The sequence below is a fragment of the Xyrauchen texanus genome, chromosome 22 (genome assembly GCF_025860055.1).
Source record: "Xyrauchen texanus isolate HMW12.3.18 chromosome 22, RBS_HiC_50CHRs, whole genome shotgun sequence".
NCBI classification, from domain to species: Eukaryota; Metazoa; Chordata; class Actinopteri; order Cypriniformes; family Catostomidae; genus Xyrauchen; species Xyrauchen texanus.
This window is the reverse complement of record NC_068297.1, coordinates 40,674,160-40,702,051: the sequence shown is the minus strand read 5'-3', so window position 1 is coordinate 40,702,051 and position 27,892 is coordinate 40,674,160. Positions and strand designations below refer to the sequence as shown.

Sequence of the window (27,892 nt, the reverse complement as noted above, 5' to 3'; positions counted from 1 at the left end):
AAATAAATGCTATGACACAGAATTTTTACTATTTCCCTTTTTTACATTTTCCCTTGTTTAAAGTTAAGAAATAATTGATTAGACACCACTTTGCTAATTAAATTAAACTTTAAAACATGGAGTTCTGGAAAATTATTTGAGGGATTAAGGGATGGTTCACCCAAAAATTTTAATTCTCATTTCCTCACCCTCATGTCATCCCAGATGTGCCTTCTGCTGAACACAAGAACATTTTTCAGAAGAATATTTCAGCTCTGTAGGTCCATAAAATTAAAGTGAATGGGTGCCAAAATTTGTAAGCTGAAATGCACAAACACCGCATAAAAGTAATCCATAAAATTCCAGTGATTTAAATCCATGTCTTCTGAAGCGATATGATGGTATGTGTGAGATAAATATTTAAGTCCTCCTTTTGCTTTTAGAGATTTGTATTCTTCGTGCATCGCCCCCTATAGAGCAGGGAGGAGAATTTATGGTAAAAATGTTAATATTGTTCTGTTTCTCACTCACACCTATCATATCACTTAATATTAAACAACTGGTGTCTTATAGAGTACTTCTATGCTTGCAATTTTTGGCACCCATTCACTTGAATTGTATGGACCTACAGAGCTTAAATATTCTTCTTAAAATGTTCTTGTGTTCTGCAGAAGAAAGTCCGTCATCTTGGATGACATGAGGTTGAGTAAATGATGAATTTTGTTTTTTGGTGAACTATCCCTTCTAAACTAAAATTGCTAAAATAATTATTAAAATTAAGTAAACTGGTACGTTTAATAGCACATTATTGTATTGGCATAAAGCTGAATAAATAATTCTAATTAAAAGTAATGACCAGCATCAACCAATCAGTGCCAACCATGTTAAAAATATATATTATATATTCTGAATCTATATCACTGCTAACTATTGTCCCATTTCTAACCAGTATTTGGTGTAATGTGTTACAAAGTAATTAAACTGTGCTGTAATTACTGTGATTTATTCTTATTTAATTAGTTAATAAATTGTTACTATATTGTTACAAATGTTGCCTACAATGCTGACATGAAAAACAGCCTCTTGCATCAAATGTACTTGCTAGAAGAAATTATGAAGAGTGATCCGTTTTGACTTACTGATTTTATAACCCATTACGAATGGTTTAAGAACAGTTCAAGAATAACTTATTTGATGTTAGAGGATTTATTTGAAAGAATTCTTTTTATTGATGTTCTGGTCAAAGCTGACATGGGTTTTAGAAAAGTGATTAGTAATGAGTAATTTAAATAATTTCCAGGACAAGAAATTAGCACCGTAATCGAATTACAATGTAGATGCAATTAAGTAATTAATAGGGCAAAAAAAAAATTAGTTCCTTAACATTGCAATATATGTTTATTGCTCTTAAAATTCCAAAATAAAAGACTATACAAGTGCAAAGTAATGCATTCTTAGTCAGAGGTAGCATTCAATAAAACCTTGAAGCCTTGAAAACACATAGGCTTAGCTTACTGAAAAAAGTGCATCTTGTAATTCTTCTTTCAGATTAAAATAACAACGACTTGATGTCTAGCATTCAATAAAAAAATAAAAAGGTCACCCAAAGTACTTGTTTAGAGCAATTGAAAGAATACAGTAACCAATGTAAACTTGAGGGCTTTAAGCTAATACAGAGTGCTTTTCCAACAAAAAATAAATAAAAATTAACAGCGACAGTGGGAGCCAGCAGCCTGTCATGGCGTCCTTCCTGAACCAACAGAATTGAACATTTATGTTGAAAACACAGCCCTAGCTTACTGAAAAAAGTGCATCTTTTAATTCTTCATTCACATAAAAATAACAACAACATATAGTAGTAATGCACTCTGCCACTCACCTTTTTCTTAAACTCAAAAATAAAATTCAAGTAAAAGTGTACAAGAGCAAAATAATGCATTCTGATATCTAGCATTCAATAAAAAAATAAAAAGGTCACCCAGCCACCCTTTCTTAGAGCTATTGAAAGAATACAGTAACTATTGTAAACTTGGGGACTTTAAGCTAATACAGAAAGTGCTTTTCCAACAAAAAATAAATAATGAAAATAAACATTCAGAATTCAACATTTATGTTGAACATACTGAAAAAAAGCATCTTCATTCACATGCAAATAACAACTTTCACTCTGACACTTTCCTTTCACCTTAAGAATACTGTGCGTGCGTGTGCGCGTGGCGCCTCTTCAGGTGCTGGTGCAATGCCGTGGCACTAGAATGGAAGGCCATCTCCATTTTGCAAATGTGACACATCACGGAATTGTTTCCTTTTAAATGAAAGAATTCCCATACTTTAGAGGAACGAGTGCATGCCGCCTTGCACTTCTGATAGTCTGAGGAGCCACTCGTGTTGCTACTACTCTCCGGCGCCGCCATCTTTGTTTTGGGTCTGACGAATCGACGCGAGGGAGACGCGTTGTCCCAGCCCTAGTAATTAATTACTTTTTTGGATAAACTTAACCAACACTGCTGTCAAACATGTTGAGTGATCCAAAGCGTGAAAATGAACTTTTAATCAGAGTGAATGCACTTAACTGCATAGAGAACTATAGGATGCTCCCTTGCTCTCGATTTAATAAATTACTTAACCTCCAGTGTGCTGTCTGTCTTGTAATGCACTGGTCTCAGAACAGTTTGAAATGCATCTTGTTTTCATCATAACTCCATATAAAGCCTCTGAAAGACTTGTTTATCAGCTTTTGTATGAATACATTTATTCTCCATGTGATAATGTACAGTAAATATATGAATGCATTTATTAATGATAATGAATTGAACCGTATTGTACAGTGATGCCAACAAAATATGTTTTAATAATGAAGCGAAATGACCCACAAATGCTATTTTTATTTTTTATTTTTTCCTCCATCTTCCAACTTGAGAGAATAATGTCCCAAAATCCACATATGTAGACATCATGTATATCAGTGTGCTGATGCATGATAAATTAATGGATACAATTTTTTTTTTGTGGCATATCAAGCAAATCTACAGTCGCTACTCTTCACAACCAAACTTAAGTGCTTCAAGGAAATGCTGTTGCGTTACGTGACTCAGAGATTCTGAAGTTTAACACTTAAATGACAGTGTAGATTCTTGTGAAAAGGATTCAGTCGATTTAAATTATGCGTTGTCTATAGCGAAGCCAAAATGCAATGTCCACACATGTGGACGCAGGGTCACACAAGGTTAATGAGGAATAAGATAGGGATGCACTGGTGTATTGGTCACTGATATTTTTGATAAGTTAGATTCAGGTTTGATTCACTAAAGATGCAGCCAAGTCATTCATTCGGGAGTCAGTACTGAATATTTTGCATTGTAGATTTCAAAGAACTAGCTCGTAAGAGATTTTGTGTTTGTCAGTGATTTTAACTAGACTGCAAGACAAATCAATTTCTAGCTAGTTGATCCCTAACAATGATTAACTTTTGCTGCTTACATTAGGCTTTGCTTGAGAGAACTGGTTACACGCTTGATGTGACGACCGGTCAGAGGAAGTATGGTGGCCCTCCTCCGGGGTCGACCCATGCAGGAGTTCAGCCCACCATTGGCACAGAGGTCAGTATATGAATGTAAATTGGTGCCTAAATGATTTGCATGCACAGATTTGTAAATTAAGCTACAAGCGTGATACATTTTTTTTATGCACCGGGTAAGATTTGTGACAGTGTATTTGTGACAGTGTAAATCAAATTGCAAGAGTAAAAATGAATTGCATGCATAGAGAACATTTTATAAAGTTGTAAATCAAGTTGCAAGTGTAAGAAAATTATTAGTAATACTTTAATGCATTGCATAAGTGTAATTTGAATCTGTAGTTTCGTATAACGCAAAGTAAATTTGTTTGTATTCTTTGGACTTCCTTTATTTTCTCGCGCTTACACTTTTGGCACTGATTTTGCACCTAAACATGGCCAAAAACATGGCAAACAATGCAATCAGTGTTATGCAAGCAAATAAAGGGTGTAATGAAAAATGAAACAGATTGACTGTGTAGAATCAGTCTGTCTGTGTAAAATAAACAACTGCAAATGTGTATATATTTCAGTTTAATATTTAATAGATGAGAGATCCCATATGAAGAACAAGCGGTCTGTTGCGTTATTAAACCAATCAGGTCAGAGTAAACTGGTCAAGGAAAACCTCATTTGATTGGTTACAAGAAGCAGGTAGCTCCGCCTTCCCATAACGCTTACAAAACTTTTTTCAGTAAGAAATTTATGCCAAAATTATGAGTACAACAAAGATGGAACAGCGTGTATCTGATTATTACAGGAAAATATTTATGCCACAAACAGTCATTGACACGTTTGTAGTCGTTTATTCTACACAGTCAATCTGTTTCGTTGTTCACTACACCCTTTATTTGCTTACATATCTTTGTATGTTTGCAATGTTTTTGGCCATTTTTAGGTGCAAAATCGGTGTCAAAAATGTAAAAGTGAACAAAGGAAGTCAGAAGAACACAGATAACATTTATTTTGTGTTAAAAGGCAATTACAGATTCACAACGCATGAATTACACTTATGCAAAGCATTAAATATTTTTTTTCTTATGCTCACAACATGATTTACACGTTTATAAAATATTCTGTGCGCTTGCATTTTAATTTACACTTTCACAAATCTTACTCTGTACGTGCAAATCATTTAGGCACAATTTTGCTTTCTCGGTGTGACAAACACACTGCTACTTGTGTATCATATCAGTGATGCACTGCTGTATTAATCTGTACTAGTGTCAGAAATGATCACTTTTAATTATAGACAATATTTGCCTCCTGAAAATAATATTTAGAGACTTTTTTTTCACCTTTTTATTAGGGCATATTTTGTTTAGCCTTGTAAAAATCACCCATTTGTCAGTGCTTAAATTTAATCTATTGGTTGAATTTTTTTTACAATTTTCTTTTACCTAAATAAAAGTTACAGAAAATACAAATACTTTTACTGTCAACTTAGTTTATTTTTGTTATTTTGTCCGCACTTGTACAGATTTTTGTGGGGAAGATCCCAAGAGATCTGTTTGAGGATGAGCTGGTGCCTCTGTTTGAGAAAGCTGGACCCATATGGGATCTCCGTCTGATGATGGACCCTCTCAGTGGACTCAACAGAGGATATGCCTTTGTCACATTCTGCACTAAAGAGGCTGCTCAGGAGGCAGTCAAACTTGTAAGTGATCAAGTTTTTACCGCACTTTAACTAAAACAGTACAGTCGTTTGATGTCTATGTGATTTTTCCTGCAGTGTAACAACAATGAAATTCGACCGGGTAAACACATTGGAGTGTGCATCTCTGTTGCCAATAATCGTCTTTTTGTGGGGTCTATCCCCAAGAGCAAAACTAAGGACCAGATAGTGGAGGAGTTTGCCAAAGTTACTGGTAAGTGTTGGTATTAAAAACTGTTTAGAGGTGCATGTTTCTTATACATTTCCAGTCAACATTCAATGGCTCAGTCACGTGAGCTTCAAAATGCTCAAATTGCTTTTAGCACCTTTTAATTGTCATATAAATGGTCACATTTTTAAGGCTAATTTATACTTCTGCATCGAACATACGGCTTAGGCTCTGTGTAGTGGCCAACTCATTGGTTTACATTTAAAGTTCTCCGATGGTGTGTCTGCGTCATTCTGCGAGTACACAGCCAAATTGCTAACTATGTTTCATAAATAAAAGTAATACAATAAATGTAATCTCTGGATTAAAAAGTATTCATTAAATTATTGTATTGTAGCATCAAAAATGTGTTCAAAGAATGTAAACATGTTGAAATGTAGGTACACATTATTTATTGTACATGTTGCCTGCATTGCAGTCAGAAAATTACTGTATGCTTGCTCCTGAGTCGCTTAAATAATAATACATATCTATTTTGGCATACTTGTGACATTCCGTGCTAAAAAATAAATCATCAAATTATCTGAATAACACGCAATGGGTGTCGTTTTAAAGACAATGCATATAACCAACTCTTACCTCGTAACTCTCGTATAATGCATTGACATTCAAATAAACTTTGATATGTGACGCAACCTCAGATATCGTTGTTATCATCTTGGGAGGCAGTCTCTGGTTAAAGTGGACTAATCACAGCTGATGTGGTTTGTGTCGACGCGACGCACAGATAGCATTTTTGAAAAGGTTAACATCAGACTACGGCGCTGATTCAACGCAGAAGTATAAATCAGCCTTTAAGGTGCATGTGTTCTTCATACACCTTAAAGGATTAGTTCACCCAAAAATTAAAATTTGCTGATAATTTACTCGCCCGCAGGTGAGTTTCTTTCTTTATCATAACAGAATTTAAGATTTTGGGGATTTAATTTAAGGCCTCCATTTTTTTGACTGTCCTAAATGCATATTTAGACCTCAAAATAATCCACACGACTCTAGTCGACAAATAAAGTTCTTCTGAATCCAAACGATTGACTATTTTTAGAACAAAATAATACTTATATGCTTTTTAACTAAAAATGTTCACTTGCGTACATCTCTGTGATGCGCACTCATGAGAGGGATGTCGTAAGCTTGTTGGTAATGTCACACATCGTGGAGTCAGGAAGCGAGTCATTGTTTACAAGAGAAACTTGTACAGACCAAGCGAAGTTCACAAACCAAAACAGTCATAATAAAAACAATATTTCCAATTAATAATAAAACATTACTGCATTAAATAACCATCTCTTTATTTCGGAGCAATGCCGTTGCGTTATTTACTTGTGCTTATTCTTCAGCAGAAATATATTGGCTATATGACTGTCAGGAATTCAGGCCACACAATAGTAGTTAATGAAGCCAAGTGTGAGAACATTTACTGCGATTCACAGGATTTACACAGTGAGATCAATGGTACAGGTGATATCCCACAGAAGAGAAGCTTCACAAACTGAAGAAGAGGTTACAGGAAAAACAGCAGGTTAAACACTAAACGGATATCAATTAAGATCAAGAGCAAATACAGACAGGTAAATAAACACTGCGTGAGAGCAGCGCAGTCAAACTAGAGTCCTTTGTGTGAGACTTGACAGTAAAGTGGCATGAAGGGGAGTTATTTATGCAGGCAGTGATGAGCGAGTGAATGGAGTGCAGGTGCGGTGAATTAGAAATAGAGTGATGAGGAATGGAGTGCTGCGGGAGGTGCAGAGCCGAGGGAGGCGTGACAATTACAAAGCTTTCACACATACCAGAGTTCGCTGGAAAAACAGCATGAGCACAGCCGATGAATTCAGATATCGACCCTTTGTTCCTTTCGATGGTCTGAAATCATCAGGGGTAAAATGTTCACTGCACACCCTCCAGTATTTGAGAGAATGTAGGGGTGTACTGATATCCAGGTTCAGCCCGATAAGCCAGAGCTTCAATCACTCATGATCATGGATAGGCAATCGATGAAAAGTTAATATTTTTCCCAGCGTGCATTTTCTTTGGGGTTTCTGAAGGTTGAAGCAGCCGGGATACACACACCAAATGGCCATTTTAAGAAAACACTTATACAAATGTACAGGAAAGACAATTAAACTTTTGTAAATAATGACATGCTTCCTGACTCCTCCTCCACGTGACGTGTGACCTTACAACAAGCTTACGACATCCCTGTCATGAGCGTGTGTCACAGATGTACGGATGCTAACATTTGTAGTTGAAGTATAGAAGTATTGTTTTGTTTCTAAAAATAATCAATCGTTTGGGTTCAAAAGAACTTCATTTGTTGTGTGGATTATTTTGATGTCTAAATATGCATTTTGGACCGTCAAAAACTGGAGAACACTTGCATTGTTTAAAAGAAGAGGCCTGAAATTAAATCCTAAAAATCTTAAATTCTGTTTTTGAGAAATGGTGAGTAAATTATCAGCAAATGTAAATTTTTGGGAGAACTATTCCTCTAAGAAGTCATTTTTACATATTTAACTTCAAATATATAAATAGAGGTATATGATTTCCTTGTGACATAAATTGTTTTAAATATCAAAATATTTCTAAATACTTAGTTTTTTATTACTCATTTTATTAGATTTTTTAATAAATGCATTTTTTCATATACACTGGCAGACAAAAGTTTGGATTAATGTACAAATTTAGCTGTTTCGGGATGAAATTGGTACTTTAACCTGTTGATATGCAATTTCTATAAATGTAATTAATGTTAACAAATTAAACATCTTTTCAAAGGTCTAAGGGTTCAACATTTATATCCGATCTCTGTTTCATGATAGCAATGCTACAGAAATGGCAATTTGTGCAGGAGTACAAATGAAAACATGCAATATCAAAACGGGACTTCATACATTTATTATGAAATCGTGATCGCCAGATGAATCCAGTTCAACACACTTGGGTCAATTGTACATGACAAGTGTTCATTGAAAAACATCCAATAGCACTTTTTGTCCATAAAAGTGAAAAATCTGAGAAATGTTGATATATTCTCCATTGTTTACATGAGATCTCGCCTGGAAGAATTACCCTTCATCATCGTTCCTCAACAAACTGCAATCTGAGCAGCATTCATGTTGTAAAACTGTATATGATCTTATATATTAGGGTCTCCTAAACAAAACCAGCCTGTCTCTAAAGTAGTTTTATTCATAATATCCAAGTAGTGCCGTCAGATTTTGTGTGGTCTTGAAAGGTGGAGCCTTAATTTTACTCTTCCAGATTGTACGCTTCCAGAGATTTTACAGAGAAAAAAGCTTCAGGAACCTCATTTTTTGTTGGATCATCTTCAAATTTGAAACTTAACAACTTTAGACTTGTGGCTTTGAGAACATTGTATTTCTGGGTTGTCTTGACATTTTATTATTGTTTTTTAGATTATAAAAACATGTTCAGCACAAAATATTTCCATTACTATAAACTTCAGCTTCTCTAACTTTTAAAAAATAACAACATATATTAATTCTGAAACTTGGGAAATAAAGCCCAAAGTGTCTTCCTTCAAAAGATACTACAACTGTGTCCATACTCCAAAGGGTCCGTAAATACAACCATTTAAGTTCAGGTATGTCATTTTCATGGTTTTTGCTCAAAAAGGGGGCACATATCAACAGGTTAATTCACCAAAGTGGCATTCAGCTGATCACAAATTGCTGATGTAAAAAATAGCAGCATCACTCCAACACCTTATCCTTGAGTAATCATGCTAAATTGATCATTTGATAACTAGAAAATCACTTGCTATTATATCAAACACAGCTGAAAGCTATTTGCTTCATTTAATTAAGCTTAACATTGTCTTTGTGTTTGTTTTTTGAGTTGCCACAGTATGCAATAGACTGGCATGTCTTAAGCTCAATATTAGGTCAATAATGGCAAAAAAGAAACCGCTTTCTCTAGAAACTCATCAGTCAATCATTGTTTTGAGGACTGAAGGCTATACAATACTAGAAATTGCCAAAAAACAGAAGATTTCATACAAATCTGTATACTACAGTCTTCAAAGACAAAGAACAACTGACTCTAACAAGTACAGAAAGAGATGTGGAAGACCAGATGTACAACTAAACAAGAGGATAAGTACGTCAGAGACTCTAGTTTGAGAAATAGACACCTCACATGTCCTCAGCTGACAGCTTCATTGAATTCTACCCGCTCAACACCAGTTTCATGTTCAACTGTAAAGAGGAGACTCAGGGGTGCAGGCCTAATGGGAAGAATTGTAAAGAAAAATACAATTTTGAAACAGAAAATGTTCGAGTGGGCAATGAAACCGACATTGGACTGTTGTTGATAATTGGAAAAGAGTGTGATGGATCTTAACCCCATTGAGCTTTTGTGGGATCAGCTAGACTGTAAGGTGCTTGAGAAGTGCCCAACAAGACAGACACTTCTATGGAACAGGAAGTGTGGGGTGAAAGGTCACCGGAGTATCTGGACAAACTGACAGCTAGAATATCAAGGATCTACACTCACCTAAAGGATTATTAGGAACACCTGTTCAATTTCTCATTAATGCAATTATCTAATCAACCAATCACATGGCAGTTGCTTCAATGCATTTAGGGGTGTGGTCCTGGTCAAGACAATCTCCTGAACTCCAAACTGAATGTCAGAATGGGAAAGAAAGGTGATTTAAGCAATTTTGAGCGTGGCATGGTTGTTGGTGCCAGACGGGCCAGTCTGAGTATTTCACAATCTGCTCAGTTACTGGGATTTTCACGCACAACCATTTCTAGGGTTTACAAAGCATGGTGTGAAAAGGGAAAAACATCCAGTGTGCGGCAGTCCTGTGGGCGAAAATGCCTTGTTGATGCTAGAGGTCAGAGGAGAATGGGCCGACTGATTCAAGCTGATAGAAGAGCAACTTTGCCTGAAATAACCACTCGTTACAACCGAGATATGCAGCAAAGCATTTGTGAAGCCACAACACGGACAACCTTGAGGCGGATGGGCTACAACAGCAGAAGACCCCACCGGGTACCACTCATCTCCACTACAAATAGGAAAAAGAGGCTACAATTTGCAAGAGCTCACCAAAATTGGACAGTTGAAGACTGGAAAAATGTTGCCTGGTCTGATGAGTCTCGATTTCTGTTGAGACATTCAGATGGTAGAGTCAGAATTTGGCGTAAACAGAATGAGAACATGGATCCATCATGCCTTGTTACCACTGTGCAGGCTGGTGGTGGTGGTGTAATGGTGTGGGGGATGTTTTCTTGGCACACTTTAGGCCCCTTAGTGCCAATTGGGCATCGTTTAAATGCCACGGCCTACCTGAGCATTGTTTCTGACCATGTCCATCCCTTTATGGCCACCATGTACCCATCCTCTGATGGCTACATCCAGCAGGATAATGCACCATGTCACAAAGCTCGAATCATTTCAAATTGGTTTCTTGAACATGACAATGAGTTCACTGTACTACAATGGCCCCCACAGTCACCAGAGCTCAACCCAATAGAGCATCTTTGGGATGTGGTGGAACGGGAGCTTCGTGCCCTGGATGTGCATCCCACAAATCTCCATCAACTGCAAGATGCTATCCTATCAATATGGGCCAACATTTCTAAAGAATGCTTTCAGCACCTTGTTGAATCAATGCCACGTAGAATTAAGGCAGTTCTGAAGGCGAAAGGGGGTGAAACACAGTATTAGTATGGTGTTCCTAATAATCCTGTAGGTGAGTGTATGAAGCTGTCATTGCTGCATGTGGAGGATTTTTTTTTTATGAGAAATCTTTGAAGTAGTTTAAGAAGTTCTGAAATCTTTTCTTCAAATTGTCAAGTTATTAATGTCCTGACTCAGGGCTCTACAGTGCGAGTATTTCACTCTCATTTGCCCCTAAAATTAGATATGTGCGAACCGGAATAATTATTTACGAGCACAGCGTGCGACTACAGATTACAAACGTAATGCCCCGATCCCGCTGCTAATTGTTTAAAAATGACAAGACCCACATTCCACAAGCAGCTTGTGCCAACTACAGTAAAGTTTTCTGTGATGACGCAGTCCAGTCAGAGAGAGAAAGGTGAACAATGGAGAAAAGTATCAGTATAGGCTATAAGTTAACGTGCAGATATCACATTTTATTTTAAGCGAAAATAGATGAGGAGAAAGAGGAATCCGGTGAGGGGGATTCGCAATCTTCAACTAATTAAGTCACTTCACAAGGTTTACCTGAGACGGCTAACATTAGGGATGCTGAGAACAGATGTTAGCGATGCTACCGTGAACCCATCGGTCACTTCAACGTCCACTGTAGCCGGTGGAGGGAGAACATTTCAATGCGAATTGGCTCAAAATGTTCCCATGGCCAGAGTTCGAAAACAATGTCATGTTCTGCAAATATTGTAGGTGGGCAACTTCCGTGTCAGGAAACCCGCAACTGAAATGGTGATGGGTCGTTTGCGAAAGAGTCTGCTCTTGTAGGTGAATGTTGGGAGCTGGCTCACATATCAATCTATTTATAAAAATGTAAAAAAAAATTAAGATATGAATAATCAAACGATTAAAAAATAGTGAAAAAAAATAAAAAAAATAATATAGGCCTAAATGCTAAAGCGCACCCATTCGTTGTGACTGTCTGCTTAGACTAACAGCCTCACCAGTTGTTCCTGTCAATCAGACACGCAGTGTCAACCAATGAACCAAAGATGCGTGAAGGAGGACGGAGCCAATTTAATATGTTCAGATTGTATTAGTTTTGAATTGTTACATTTTATATGCACTTTGTTTATATACATTAAAATGTGAAATGGAATCTTTTTTTACATTTATTTCAATTTGTGGGATGCTGCATTTTTGCAAATTGTCATATTTTTCTTTGATATGGTGCAATATTCTATTATCTGTACCGCCACTACCTATACGCATACTACGCAGTTTACGTAGGGCACCAACTCCCTAGCGGGGCACCATCTTACCCTAGGATGGCACCAGAAGGTCCACCGGCTGCCCTTACTCGCTCGCTATACGTTATACAAGAACCCGAAAGCAGTTGCGGAACACAGAAGATCGCTTCACGCTCATATCTGACTCAAGTATGCCAGACGGTCAACATACAAAAGCAGCGGGACATCTGATATCCTTTGATTCTAGTAGGCATGGGTAAATTTTTTTTTTTTTTTTATTTTTTTTTTTTTTTATTAACATTTTTATTGATTTTCCAGAACATTTAAACACACACACATTTCCATCCGAAAAATAAAGCAATGCTCATACAACAAAATACAATGAAAGGATGACATAGCACGACCATAGACAAAAACTAAATACATTTAGAAAATAATAGAGAAAAAACTAAAAAAAATAATAAAATAAAATAAGACAGTGATGCACCTAGCCCTTGAGTTACAGCCTTGCCTAAATGTAGGTACCGTATTCTATCAAAATGTATCCATCAATCATGTTTCCTAGTTAAATGCTATGTTTTTGAGCCGGAACGCCGTTACACCTTCAAGGTGTACGTACGAATGAAACTTTCCCCATTTCAAGTTGTACTGCTCCACTTTATCAAGCAACCTATAGGACAGATGTTCAAGGGCAGCCAGCTGACCCAGAGCGGCGTACCACAAATCCAGTGCTGGTGCAGAGGGGGCTTTCCATTCTTTGACCAAAAGTTTCCGGCCTAGCTTGAGGACAGTCTGGATCCAGTTAGAGAGTGGAGGGGCCAGGTCACTTAATGCAGAGGGGTCCCCCAAAATAAACAGACTAGGGGTGAGTGGGATATTCTGTTCGACAATTTTCTCTACGATTGTATGTAGGGAAGACCAAAATGCCTGAATTTTTGGGCAACTCCATAGCATGTGTACAAGGGTACCATTTTTGTCCCGACACCTCCAGCATTCTGAGTTATCAACCAAACCAACCTTATGCAGCCTGGATGGTGTCCAATAGATTCTATTCAGTATTTTGAATTGGATAAGTCGCGTTCGCAGTTCCCTTGACATTTTTTTCCCATTGCTAAGAATTCTGCCCCATTCTGCATCTGTAAATGACACCTTTAAATCAGTTTCCCATGTTATTTTAAGGGACAAAATATTAGAATCAGAGGCCGTAAGGATCATAGCGTAGTAGGCAGAGGCTTCATGGCCCCGCCCATAGATTGTTAGAACCTCCAACATGTCACCGCTCGGTGGGACTACTGAAGGGGAGCCGAAGACCTGCACCAGTAGGTATCTTAAATGAAAATACTTCCACTGTTGATTACGTGGTAAGTCAAATTCCTGACTATGTGCCTCAAAAGACTTTAATGTCCCATCCTGGTACAAGTCACCGAGCACCCTAATCCCTTTTTGCAACCAAAGCTTCCAAAGGAAGGGAGATTTATTTATACAGAGCTTGGGATTTAGCCAGATCCCGGCAGTCTGGTGCAGATACGGATCAAATTAAAGAATCTTAGCTACTCTCTTCCAGACCCACTGAATGTGAGACAAAATGGGATGTGACTGATACTGTTGGGCTAATTTAGCTGTGATGTATGCAATGGGTGTGAGAGGGGAGGACACCGCGCTTTCGAGGTGGAACCATGGAGGAGCCAGATGGGGGTCAAAGTTTGTTTTAATCAGATCCGTCAATATGGGGGGGAATGTTAAACCAAGATTTTTAATGCCTTTCTTAGGCCAGGCAAAAGTGCCTGACTGGAAGAGGGATTTGGGACAATATGGAGTGAGAGGAAGAGCCTCAGATTTTGTCCAGTTGACTTTATAGCCCAAAATGGATGAGAACTTGTCAATAATTATGAATAGTCATCCAAGAGATTGTTCAGGATCTGTGACAAACAAAAGGATATCATCTGCATACATCATCAATTTATGACATTTGGAGAGGCGTTATCCTGAGTGGCCCACATAATATCAAGAAGTCTTCTGATGTTGTCAGCCGAGGAGCGCGAACGCACGAAGCCGACCTGGTCAGGATGGATCAAGGAGGTTATTACCTTGTCCAGACGGTTAGCTACAATTTTAGATAGTATTTTACTGTCACAGGAGGTCAAACTAATAGGTCTAAAATTCTTACAGTCTAGAGGGTCTTTTCCTTCCTTCAAGATAAGGGTGATAATGGCCTCGGATAATGAGGGAGGGAGTTTACCCTTCTCGAAAGCTTCATTATAGGTGTCTAAGAGTAATGGTGCAAGTTCCTCAGCATAAGCTTTATAAAACTCGGCCGTAAAGCCATCTAAACCTGGTGCTTTACTTGAAGGGAGGTGTTTAATAACATCCCTTATCTCCTCAATAGTAACAGGTGATTCAAGACGTTCGAGCTGGTCCCCTGACAACACCGGTAGATCAAGAGTTGACAGAAAAGATGTAATGTCATCCCTGTCCCCCCCCCCCCCGCCTCTGAAGTATAGAGTTTTACATAAAAGTCTCTAAAAACTGTATTAATCTCCTTGGGATAAGTCAGGACTGACCCATTGTCCCTCCTAATAGCAGGAATAGTACTCATTGCTTTTTGTTTAATGTACCTGGCAAGTAGTCTACCAGCCTTGTCACCCTCCTCAAAGTATTTCTGCCTTGCCTAAAAGAGAGAGAATTCTGCCCTCTGGGTCATAATTGAATTAAAATCGTATTTTAGTCTAGTCAACCTGGTAAGATTTTCAGAGGACATATTTTTTTTTAAAGTTAGATTCTGCCGTTATGATCTGTTTTTCAAGCTCCTGGAGCTTAGTATTGTTTTCCTTCTTCCTAAATGACGAGTATTGAATTATGTGGCCTCTCAAAAAGGTTTTCAAAGCCTCCCATGCTACCTCTGCTGACGGAGCCGTTGGGAGATTGGTCTCTATATAGAGGTTGATTTGTGATCTAAGTGATTTCCTTAAAGGTCTCATCTAATAGAAGGCTAGAGTTTAGTCTCCATCTAGTTGACCTAGCCGGCTTATTACAGGACAGAATATGGAGAAATATTGGACTATGGTCTGAAATAATTATATTACCAATGTCACTCGCCCCCATGGCTGATACCAGCGAATGAGACACCAAAAAAAAAATCTATTCTGGAAAACGAGCTTTGTGGTGAAGAGAAGAATGTAAAATCTCTCGAAGATGGGTTTTGTAGCCGCCAAATGTCTACTAGACCGGATGCTTTGGACATATCTTTGAGCACTGCGTGTGCCCTAGTGGTGCGGACAGATGGAGAGCTACGATCTAATATAGGGTCCATTTACCTCATTAAAATCACCCCCCATGATAATTGGATAGTCTCCCATATCATTTAGTTTCATCTCAAGTAGCCCAAAAAAAGCCGGATCGTCTCTATTTGGGGCGTACATATTCGCAAGTATAATACTATTACCCTGGATCTCACAAAGCATCAACAGTATTCTCCCTTCCTCATCTGCACTCTCTTTTAAGCATTTAAATTGTAGCCGCTTGTTAACTAGAGTAGCCACTCCTCTGCTCTTGCTACTGCCACAGGCAGCCGCCACGAAGCCCACCCAATCACCCCGGAGCTTTTGAGATTCTTGTGGTAATAAGTGGGTCTCCTGCATAAATACCACATCACATTTTTTAGATCTAATGAAAGTTAATACCTTCCTCTTCTTCACTATGTTGTGGAGGCCTCTGACGTTCCAGCTCATAAGTTTCAACCCTTTTGTACTACTAGCTGAAATATTGTAAAATGAGTGTTAAACAAGTTTTGCTGTACTTTCCAAACTGACTTATTTATGAATAACATCACTAAATAATAAGAGACAAAAAATACATTAAATTTAAACATACAGATAAGAAAAGCAACGAAAATGCATCTGTACAGCCAGACGCAAACACTAATCTCAATTTGGTCCGTGACTCTCTAACTTAAAGCCGCTTTGACCGTGCCCCACCCACCCTGCACCTGTTGTCCTGCCCAGAATCAGGGGAAGGACAACAGGTGCAGGGTTGATATTTCAAACTTAGACAACGAGTTACACATTAAACAGAAGTCTGCATAAAGAAAATAACCGATTGTGTGACCCATGACGCCCCTATACATAAACCAGAAAATGGGCGAACATTGAAAGGACAAGGCTTGGGCTGCCTCACCGATAAAGCCTCACTTTACACCATGAAATTAAGCAGCGGTGTTGCCTTGCTCAATAAAGTGATTTTAATAACCTCCAGGTGAGTCCTCTCTTGATTAAAACGAGAGGAAAAAAAAAAAAGAAAAAAAATAACGTGTATATATATACACATACATAATAACAATATCTTTTTTCCCTTTTTTTCCTTCTCCCTCCCCTTAAATATGTATATATAATTAAAAAATAATAATATATATATATATATATATATATATATATATATATATATATATATATATATATATATATATATATATATATATACACACAAAATAAATAAATAATAAATCAAAAATAAAATAAAAAAAGAGTGCGAGTGCAGCTGTGTTCAAGCGCGTCCGAGCTAGTGATAGACCCACTGAAAGGCTCGGCCCTCTCATGAGGGGAAACAAACCAAACCTCCCCGTGAATCAAGTCCTTTAAGGAGGTTTTTTCCTTCTTTTTTTCTTCTCCCCTCCCTTTTTTACATTACAATTCAGCACCAATAATTAAACCTCCTGACATAATGAGTGAGAGAAAATAATAAATAAAAAATAAACAAAGGATCAGAGGACCCGCCATTAGTCCATATAGCCAGAAAACCTCCAGAAATATTATCCACTTATGCTCAGACAAAAAAAGAGGACGACGAAATGTCTGTTTGACAGTCAAAAATGGAACATTTAGTGGATTCATCTTTACCCTCATACACTCCTGGACCAAAGGAAGACCAACTGAAAAAGAATCCGCAAAGGGCTCAGCCCCCCACAATTTAAGGCCATGGTACTGTGGCGCGAAATACCATTACGCCAAAACACAGTAACGCCGAGTTAACCAAGGGAATGAACGTAAGCCAGGGCTTTTTTATGGTCATCAAATCGGCGGGGGCCCTGCGCTGATCTCACGGTGAGCACTGCCGGGTAATCGAGAGAAAATGTCGTGCGTTTTTCATGGAGCATCTTCTTACACTCGTTGAACTTTATGCGCTTCTCATTAACCAACTTGGAATAGTCGGCGAAGACCATTATACGATGCTCCTTCCAGGTAACTTTACCCATCTTGCGTGCAGCCTCTGCGATGCGGTTTCGGTCGCGGAATCTGAGAAATCTGGCGATGATGGGTCTTGCTGGCGAGGGATGTTCCGGACCTGAGCTCTTGCGCAATCCTCCAATCCTGTGCGCTCTGTCAACTTCCAGTCCTCCGGGGAAATCGAGGTTCAGGATCTCCGGTAAAACTTTTGAGGAATGACAAGGTGTCTCCGTCCTCGCTGCCCTCAGGAAACCCGATGAACCGTAAATTATTCCTTCGCTCCTGATTCTCATTGTCGTCCAGTTTTTGGCAGAGGGCTTCCACCTCTGTAACTGTGGCTGGAGGGTTCGCCTGCTGTCTCTCATTAGCCTTCTCGAGGAAGCCCAAACAGCTCTCGACTTGAGAAATGCGATTTGTAATTTCAGCAAGTTTGCTATCTGTAGCACTTGTTGTCACCCATATAGCCTCGAGCTTCTTGTCGTGGGCGTCTGACTTTTCCAGGATTAATGCGGTAAGTTTAGCAAACTCTTTGGCTACATTACCGGGGATGGTGCTAGCGTCCGGTTCATCAGCGCCGGGCTCGTCATGAGGCTGCGGTTTCTTTTGGTTAGCTTGGCTAGCTTTAGCCACCTCGTTAGCCTTCGTTCCACCCGAGCCATTTCTCGGAGGATTAGTGGTACTTCTGGTATTGTTTGGCATTATTGTCATATAACTTCAACTTTTCATATGGTAACTCACATAAAGTTGGACTCTTTGTTAAGTTTTAAAGTTAATATCATGCTGGGATGGGCGCAGCTCTTTCTCACGCAGCCATTCTCGTCAACAACGTCACGTGACTTGGCATGGGTACATTTTTGATTTGGGTGGTATGTGCTGTTCCACAGATGTGTGTCCCTTAGTACACACGCGCACACACTCATACACGCAGTAGAAATATTTATGTAATAAATTGTTTGTTAATAAACTCTATTACATTTTTCACTGTGCTCCTACATTTTTTTTCATTTGGGAGCGCATGTACTCCTTGGGAAAAAAGTTAGCGTAGAGCCCTGTGACTATACATTGTGATCAGTTGAATGCCACTTTGGTGAATAAAAGTAACCATTTCTTTCCTTAAGAGCAAAATATGTATGTTATTCCAAACTTTTGGCCACCAGTGTTTTTGTATTATATTATGCAATAGTAAAATATTTCTGTCCTAATTCACTTTCACAAGTTTTTTTTAATGCTGTTTTATTTATTTCGCATGAGACCTTATTTCTCATGAAGCAATTAAGTTGAGATTTCGTTTCATAATTTTATCACACTGTGCATCTCCGTTTCACTGCATGTCATTAACACTGCCCGTATGAACTCGCTATAACCCGGAATATTTGCCAATAAATGATCGTTAAAGTGAAGCCGGAGCACTTTGCGTTCACTATTAAAGTTTGTGTTCATTTATATTTTCGTGGGAGTTTGGCGCGAGCCTCTGTTGACGGCCCACGCATCAAGCCAGACAGGAGCTGCTGTGGTTGACATTTGCATTTGAGTTCAATGACACCCAAACATGCCATTCATGGCACTTATTTATTTGCTTAATTCCCTTATTTGGTCATTTAAAACGTGATTGGAATTTATAGTGCACAATAATGGCAGTTATCTCAAATAACCGTGGTTAGATCAAATAACTGATCAGATGATTAACCAATAGCCTGTGCACCTAGGCCTGTCACAATTATTAATTTAACCATTAGATAAATAGCTATTTATGCATTGTGTAAGGCTACTGCTGTAGGTAATTCAGCCTTTCTAAAGTTATAACCAATAGTTACAGTTATTTAGTCCTGGTTAATGTTGTAAAGGTTAGTGAAGAATTAAATATATACTATAATGTTGTACAATAGATTTGATTGAGAATCTTCATCCTCTCTCCCAACAGAAGGCTTGAATGATGTCATCTTATACCATCAGCCCGATGACAAAAAGAAGAATCGAGGCTTCTGCTTTTTAGAGTACGACGATCATAAAACAGCAGCTCAGGCGCGACGCCGATTAATGAGTGGTAAAGTGAAGGTTTGGGGGAATGTGGTGACTGTAGAATGGGCTGACCCCATTGAGGAACCTGACCCTGATGTCATGGCAAAAGTAAGTTGTAGGCCCTTAAACGGTTAATCTCACAAAAACTGACAAGAACAAGTCTTGGTCTTATTTCACCCCCAAATTTATGTTTTTACATTTTGTGTAAATAGTTTGCATAAATGTATATTTGCATTTTTGTTTTTTAACTGACAACCTTGATCAAATTTGTATACAGTGTTTGAATTGGGACATTTTCATAACAGTTAAGCACATCTCACTTGTAATAACTTGCACAAAAAAGATTTGTGTAATGGTTCAAGGAAATGAGGAAGAAGGAAACGGCAATTCAAACTCATGTCACTTATTTTATAAATTAAACACGTCAGCCTCAAGCATGATGGTAAAACTTTCAAAACAGCTGACAGCGGCCAACACAAACAGCTTGTCAGTCCTTTCTGGGGTTTTGGGCAGTCCTCTGTGTGCGTTTTACGGTATTAACGTCAGTCAAATAATTGATCGGTAATTTCCAGGACTATCAAAATCCCTATTAGTAATATGTTCAATGAAATGGCAATAAAACAATCAATATATTGGGTAAATAAATGATATTCATAATTATTTGAATGTATTTATTATATAAAACAAATTTGCATGCTTTTCTCAGCAAATATTGATTTGTGATTTAAATTTGATTATTCATCGTTTTGTGAAATACGATAAAATAATTGTCAGCCTTTGTATTTGTACTGTATGTCGTGATAGCATTTGTTGTTCTGCATTTAATGTATGCTGATTTTAATAAAAACTTAGTAATGAGAATATAACAAGAATCATCATTGACAAAAATGAGAAGTTAAACTTTGGGATGTATTATGGTATAGAGAATTTGGAGCTATCACAATGCAAAATACCTACAAAATTAGACTAGGCATTAGACATGAAAAATATAGAATTTTGATTTCGATTTTTGGGGTGAAATATGACCCAGACATGCTTTCATGAGATTCACATGTCCAGAGCCTTGAATTTTATGGTGTCTATCATTACGCTGCAGTGATCTTCACATGTAGTTTTTGTGTGATATTTCTCAGGTCAAAGTCCTTTTTGTCCGAAATCTGGCAAGCACAGTAACTGAAGAACACCTGGAGAGGACCTTCTGTCAGTTTGGCAAACTGGAAAGAGTTAAAAAGTTAAAAGACTACGCTTTCATCCATTTTGAGGAGAGAGACGGGGCTGTAAAGGTCATTATCTTGTCTTACTGTATCTTTTAGAGGTTGTCATTTACGCATAATATTAATTCAAGTGTTTTTCTACAGGCGTTAGCTGAAATGCATGGGAAGGATTTAGAAGGAGATAAAATTGAAATTGTCTTTGCAAAGCCACCTGATCAGAAGAGGAAAGAGCGAAAGGCCCAGAGACAAGCTGCTAAAACCCAAATGTAAGATGATTTAGTAAAAAATTCTATGTTCCTTAATTAGTCATGCTGACTTAAATGGCTGTGTATATATTATAAAGCATGTCAAACGTCTTTCAGGTATGATGAATATTATTACTACGGGCCACCGCATATGCATCCTCCAACAAGAGCACGAGGCAGAGGTGCTCGAGGTTATTCATATCCACAAGACTATTACAGCTATGAAGATTATTATGATTACTATGGCTATGACTATCACAACTACAGAGGAGGTTACGATGATCCGTACTACGGCTATGAAGACTTTCAAGCTCACGTGAGAGGAAGAGGCAACAGAGGGGCCCGGTGTCCCACACTGACCAGAGGCCATGGCTCTACTGTTACCAGAGGACGAGCTGGTTTCTCTCAGCGCGGGGGTCCGGGGTTCAGCCGAGGTGGCCGTGGCTCTAGAGGAGGCTTCCAGCAGAGATGTCGACTGGTACGTGATGTGTGGGCCGAGCAGTCTTGCAGCATTGGCAGGAGGTTTTAAAACACTGTATGCTAGACGATGGTCTATTTAGGGTCTATTTCTTTCCCTTTTATCTTTGTTTTCGTGACAGGACCTATGATCAAAATACATGTCTTGGCTTTTGTTTTCCCTCCCCTTTTCATATTGCTTACCAAATGCAAGGCACCTTGTGGACGAAACGGACCAAAGGTTTGCACTTTTCCTTCATTCTTTGAAGATCGACTGTACAGAGTCTTCAGAACAAGCTCATTATGTATATTGATGAACCAGTAGGAAATTGCAGATGCTGATACCGATAAAAGCGTTGTGGATGATGATTAAGATAAATGTAATACATATTTTACATAAACATTGTAACATAACCATAACCATTTTGATGTTAGTTTGATTTAATTATACAGCCCTAAAGATCGTGAAATTAGTCTACTGATGCACCCTATGAAAGGCCAAATAAAGTGCTCTTCATTGCGATATTCACTATTGTTGAATTTTACAATTCAGGTGCAACTATTTCCGGATAATACGGTAAATAATCAACAATCAATAAGCTTAATCTATTAAACGATTAACAGTCAATTGATTAATCATTAACGTCCCTCCTTAGTAAATCATTGTCAACAGTATGTGTTTTTTATTGTAATACAGTAACTGTTCCCATTGTTTTCAATTTTATATATATATATAATTACACACACACACTGACATACTGGTCAAAAGTTTTTAAACACTTGACTGAAATGTTTCAAGATCTTAAAAATCTTTTGATCTGAAGTATGATTAGATGTTTGAAATTAGTTTTTAGACAAATATAATTGTGTCACCGTATTTATTTCATCATAAAACAAATATGTAATAAAGTTTTTTTTTTTTTTTGAAAGCGACATTTTTGTCTGAATAATAAAGAAAAGCAGCCAATAAGTGCCCATCATAGATGGGAACTCCTTCAATACTGTTTAAAACTCATCCCAGGGTGATGTGATATAGATAGATATATAAATATATTTTTTAGTAAAACATCTGGATGTGTTACGGTAATGAGAAATGAAGGGTAAAAGTGTTCTGAAAATAATATCTCAATGCAAAAAATCTTAATGGTCCTAAATATGCATGAAACGCATGTAAAATATGACATGACAATCACCCAATGGATTACTTCTGCATCTACTTCCTGCTTCTCAGGCATTTCCAGTAACAACGTTCAGTGCACTTGCATGCAGGCAATTAGGCTATTCATGGAAAGACAAATTATTTTTGAATTTTTTGGGCTATCAATTGAAAAAAACAATTGTGGCTTTAACGTGACAAATTTTTAATTGGCTGAAATTTGCCTCTAAATATGTTTTATTTCTAAACGTAATTACGCACCGCTCCTGAAGAGTAAATCAAATATATGTAATATGTAGCAGTGCACTGCTGGCCTTCTCAGCTCTTGGTTTATATTCTTTATTTGATCTCTTCTCCCTCCGTTATGCTTGACTCCAACAGTAAGTAAGGGAGTCGAGGCATCTTCAATCCGTCTCTCTACCTGCGCTGCTGCACGCTGTGTGCGCCCTCGAGATGGAGCGCAAAGGTCGTGAGAAATGCAAAAGAATAAAGACTGATGAAAACAGTACGATTATAATATATATTTTTTTAGAATGCATATTCTCTGCCATACGGTTGTATTTTGCATCACCACAATAGAAACGATAGTTGAACATCTTTAGCGGTTTGCACGTTTACATTGTCCGAAACCATTCAGAGCCCTAATGGCCCAAACATACTAAGCAAGCTCGACTTCATGTGTCAATTGTAAACATAAGAGTCTTACTCTAGCAGCATGACAGTACAGAAACTGCAAAAATCACTCCAAGTTGACTTGCTTTTGCACTTTGAAGGCATTTATAAACAGAATGGCCTCATTCTAATGATTCATATGTGAAGTTATTTTGCACTGAATAAGTGACACAATGTCAGATGCAAACCCTTTAAACCAATCATTTTACAATAGACATTTTTCAAGACTATATATTTAAACCGTGTCCTTTGGTTCTGTTTCGTTGGTGTTGCATGGACCTGCATGATTATTTTCCATTGTTTACACCATGAATAATATTTACATATTTGTCCATTTCTCCAGGGAAAGGGGGTCGAGGCTGGTCCTGACCAGGTAGTATGAAGACTGACTTGTATGGGGGTTACACCGGATGCTGCCAGTTTTCATAAGGTTATGGTAGACTCTGATGATATTCCAGCCTTGAAGCATATCTCCTGTACTGCCACTCCTGACATCCATAAGAGTTCTATAGTCATGATCTTGGACTTGCAGTTTTCATACGGAGCCCAACCATATATATAAATAAAAAAAATAATAAAAAAAAAAACTCACAACCCCCTAGTTATAATCTACAAACCTAAATGTGCCACAATTTTTTTAATCCAAGTTCAGACTCTCAAGGATACTGCTATGTTAAATGTGTTTTGCACTTTTTTTTTTTTTTTTTTTCTCCTGGGTTTGAAGTGGCTCAAAGAAGCTTGATGCTGATGTATATTTTTGTGATTACTACAAATTTGTTGTCGGAATGTCCATGTAACCCAAACTGTTTAGATCTGGATGGAGAACATCTGCAGGTTTTCGGTGTAACTGCCTGGCATTGATAAATCAGGCATTCCAGGAACGTGGTTCTTTTGAGAACTAGTCTTTTAAGGGTCGGTTAACTACCTCAGTAGAGAGGATTCAACTACCCTGCCTGTACTGTACATAAAGACACTTAAACACATAGGAGCAGGGCTTGTTTCTAATGAAATATGCACGAGGGCAGCTGATGATATAATATTGTCAAACGGCTGCTGCGCTCACATTGCAAACAGTGAAACTGGGCATGCAAACGAGTCTCATATGATGAGCTGGAACAAGCCCTGCTTTTATCCCATTTTCAACTGAATTAGCTGCTTTGCTTCTTCAGATTATGTAGTTTTTGGGTGTATGATTGTATGATAGTTTGGAATAAAATGTTACTTTTGTATTGGCTTAAACATCACAAATGCATCAGCTGCATTTGCTAAGCCCTGCAGTATCCTTTTTTCTATACTCTGAAAACCAGTTCGGCTCTCTAAAGAACAATGAATTATGTTTCATTCCATCCAATAGAGGTTTTTAATCAATCATGAACTTTGAGTGATCATTCTCGTTTTGGCTGTAATGCTCGCCATGTTCCCCTGGTCTCATATACTGGCAAGATAAGAAATGAGTTGTGTATAAACGTGGATACTGCAGTTTTGGTTTATATTCCATAAATAGCAAGCAGGTGACCGAACCATTGAACCGGTTTTGTACACAGTTAACTCCCTCTCGATAAAGCTGTAACATTGCAACATTTTGAAAAGATGTGAGCAGTTTTAATCTATTGTTGGTGGCCAACAACGTTTTTTGCATTCCAGCAAATAAATTGTTTTATACTGTAAAATGAGGTGAGTGTAACTTATTTTTGTAATAAAGGTTTTGAATTCTATCTTAAAACTTGTTCGCTGTCATAATCTGGTCGTCTGCAAAGCTGAAGTAATTTCCGGGGCTGCAAGTTTCTTTTCTTTGTTTAATATTACATGATTGGGTTGTATAGGACATAGTTAAAGCTCAAAGCACCTGCCTTTGTTTCACAGGATATGGTGTTGCCCACTGGATTAATCCACCTCTGGAATTAATGAACAAAAGCCATCAGGACCAAAACAACAGTGTTGAGTCATTTACCAACATTCAGTTTGTCTCACTGACAAGATGTCCAACAAAACATATCCATATTGCATCCACTCATAAGCAGAAATATTCAGCAGAAATATTTTCATTTTTTATTTTCACATATTTCATTTAATAGCATTATTGTGGAAATTAAAATGTTACAATGGATATGAAAAAGTTATTGAAAATAAATAAGGGGAAGGTATTTGATTATGGAGATGGGTATATTAGAAAAACCAATTCTAGCTTTATCTGTCGAGACAATCCATGTTGGGCAAAATAATTGAATTTGTGTCACTAACTGTAATTAGATTTGCAGTTATATTAATGCATGTTAAATACTGTCATCAGAATCAACAAATTATCTTGTTTAACACCCTGAAGGCAGAAAAGCAAACAAAAAAAAGACATGCTAATGATTTTAAGAGAAAAATAAGTTTGGTTAATTGTTTGGATTTATTTTATATAAAACACTGTCGTATGAAAAAGAAAAGTGGATTTCGAACATTTCTGAAAGTTTAAATTTTTAGACATTGTAGAACGACTATTTTTGGGTTTTCTCAGCAAAGGTTTTTTTTTTTTTTCTTACTTTTTTTTATTTTATATATATATATATATATATAATATAATATAATATATATATATATATATATATATATATATATATATATATATATATATATATATATAATGGATGCAAATAAGAGACATCAGAAATATTTTTTGTTGTTGCCCAACATGTCAAGTGTACCTGGCAGAAATTGTTGACCCTCCAAAGGAAATTAAAAGCTACAGTGTCCCTTTTACGGTGTCCAAAACCTCTCCAAGTAAGATTTCAGGTGTTTTATTGAACATTAAATCTAAATAACTGAAAACTGTTAATGCAAACACCTCAAAAATATAAAAATACTTTAACTTATAACAACTGAGTGCCTAATGATAACATTCATTTCACCATGTCATCTTATTCCATCACTCCAAAAATTGTGTACTTGCGCTCTTGATTTTGATTCAGAACCGTCTGCTGTAAAGTGCCATTTTCTATGTCATGTTCATTTTTCATGAAGTAATAAACCAAATTGTGACAAATGTTTTAACAGTTTATTGTACATGCTAACACTCCCTGTAGTTTGGGCTCTGAGTGAAATAATTGTGCTTGTAATCTATTAATCAAGACTAATTTGAGATTAATTACTGTCAGAAAATTAAAAAGCTGCATTTTATAATTGGTCCCATCAGCTGCAGTGTAAAACGACCCCTATTTTGTGCAGATCAACAAGTGGTTGTTGAGTGGTACCATAATATAGATCAGGGTTTCCGTTAGTCTGTAAATACTGGCTTTTGACCGTTAAAATAATGTCCGACAAATTCAAACATGGTCGATCACAATGTCTGATAAAAATATATTACAGGATTAAACTTCCTGAATCTTGCTGAGTCCTAATCTTCAACTTCTCACTTCAGAATCCCATTAAAACCGCTTTGTGGTGCCATGTTCTGAGGATCTTTCTTATGCAAAATCTGAGGGAAAAGAGTCAAAAATAAAGAGCCATGGTTAGAATCAAGTCACTTATTCTTTTTTTTGATCATTAAAAATGGGGATATATATTAAATAACCATATTATGTAATGCATTTTTTTTTTATTAATCTAATTAGGATTTAAGTACTTATAATTTTCTCTTTGTTTGGAAAGTGACAATTGTCAGTAAAAAAACTCAACTTTGTTTTTATTGATTAACATGTGTAATTTTACTCTATGCCACATTTTTGTCTGTTGTGGAACATTATAATTATAAACTTCTCAAGATTTCAAAGATCTCCCCAAAGCAATGCAACAAAGAAAATAATAGTCAAAAAACAACGAAAATTCTTGCAGAAAAGACATGATAAATTATAAACCTTTCTTTCAAAAACATGACCGAAATAATGCGGGCCCAGTGCTCGAATTGAAAGGGGCTGGAAAGAAGTAAAAAATAGACTTATGGATATCCCCAAGATATTAATATTTTAGTAAAAAAATAATAATGACAAATCTGATTAAATTCATGTAGTGAATGAATTATTTACAATCATTTCTATAGTTTGTTTATGTGCTAGTTGTCATGTCTCTTTAAATTATAAACGCCCCGCCCACATCTAAAGACCGCTAAGAGCACGATGTCGTTGCCATGACTGCATGCATGGCGCCGCTCTGGTGAAGCTAACTTTAGCTAAAAATGGAGAATAATAAACGTGCACTAACAGTCGGGAAGGTAAAGCTTCTTACTGACTTTTTTGAGGGGTAATTTTCTCTCTATATCTATTTTCTACTATATTTATCCACTCCATGTCGGGGCTTTTGTGTTCCTTGCATGAATTGGAAACATTTAGGCTTAGTCAATGTTCATTATTAATAGACCAGTTTCTAGGGGAGCTAGAGATCGCGATGAAGATGAGTGACAGCTTTTTAGCGATTATAAAGGGAGCGCTCTTTGTGCGCTTTCTATGCAAATCCATTCACAATTTGTATAAAACTTGTTTTTCATGCTGCTAAGAGGAGGACCAACGGCCAGAACACCCTGCAAAGTTTCGGGAATTACATCCGCATATGAATGCGGGATTCACTCTTGATATAGCAATGATTGACATATTGATAACCATAGCATTGATTGTTCCTGAATAAA

General features: G+C 37.3%; 1 protein-coding gene across 3 annotated transcripts in view; it reads left to right on the top strand.

The window, feature by feature from the left end:
- The window catches only part of LOC127662673 (heterogeneous nuclear ribonucleoprotein Q-like), a 53,816-nt gene extending 28,048 nt beyond the window's left edge, over positions 1-25,768 (top strand). For 2 of the 3 annotated variants that reach the window (XM_052153971.1, XM_052153968.1), the window contains 9 exons: positions 3,465-3,578; positions 5,016-5,192; positions 5,268-5,403; positions 19,449-19,654; positions 20,680-20,829; positions 20,905-21,026; positions 21,123-21,483; positions 21,676-21,702; positions 23,633-25,768. In XM_052153971.1, the coding sequence (XP_052009931.1) occupies positions 3,465-3,578; positions 5,016-5,192; positions 5,268-5,403; positions 19,449-19,654; positions 20,680-20,829; positions 20,905-21,026; positions 21,123-21,483; positions 21,676-21,702; positions 23,633-23,671 (1,332 nt within the window). In that variant the 3' untranslated portion in view covers positions 23,672-25,768. The remainder of the gene's footprint in view (positions 1-3,464; positions 3,579-5,015; positions 5,193-5,267; positions 5,404-19,448; positions 19,655-20,679; positions 20,830-20,904; positions 21,027-21,122; positions 21,484-21,675; positions 21,703-23,632) is intronic. The other variant, XM_052153970.1, reaches the window with a different exon arrangement.
- Positions 25,769-27,892: the final 2,124 nt, after the last annotated feature.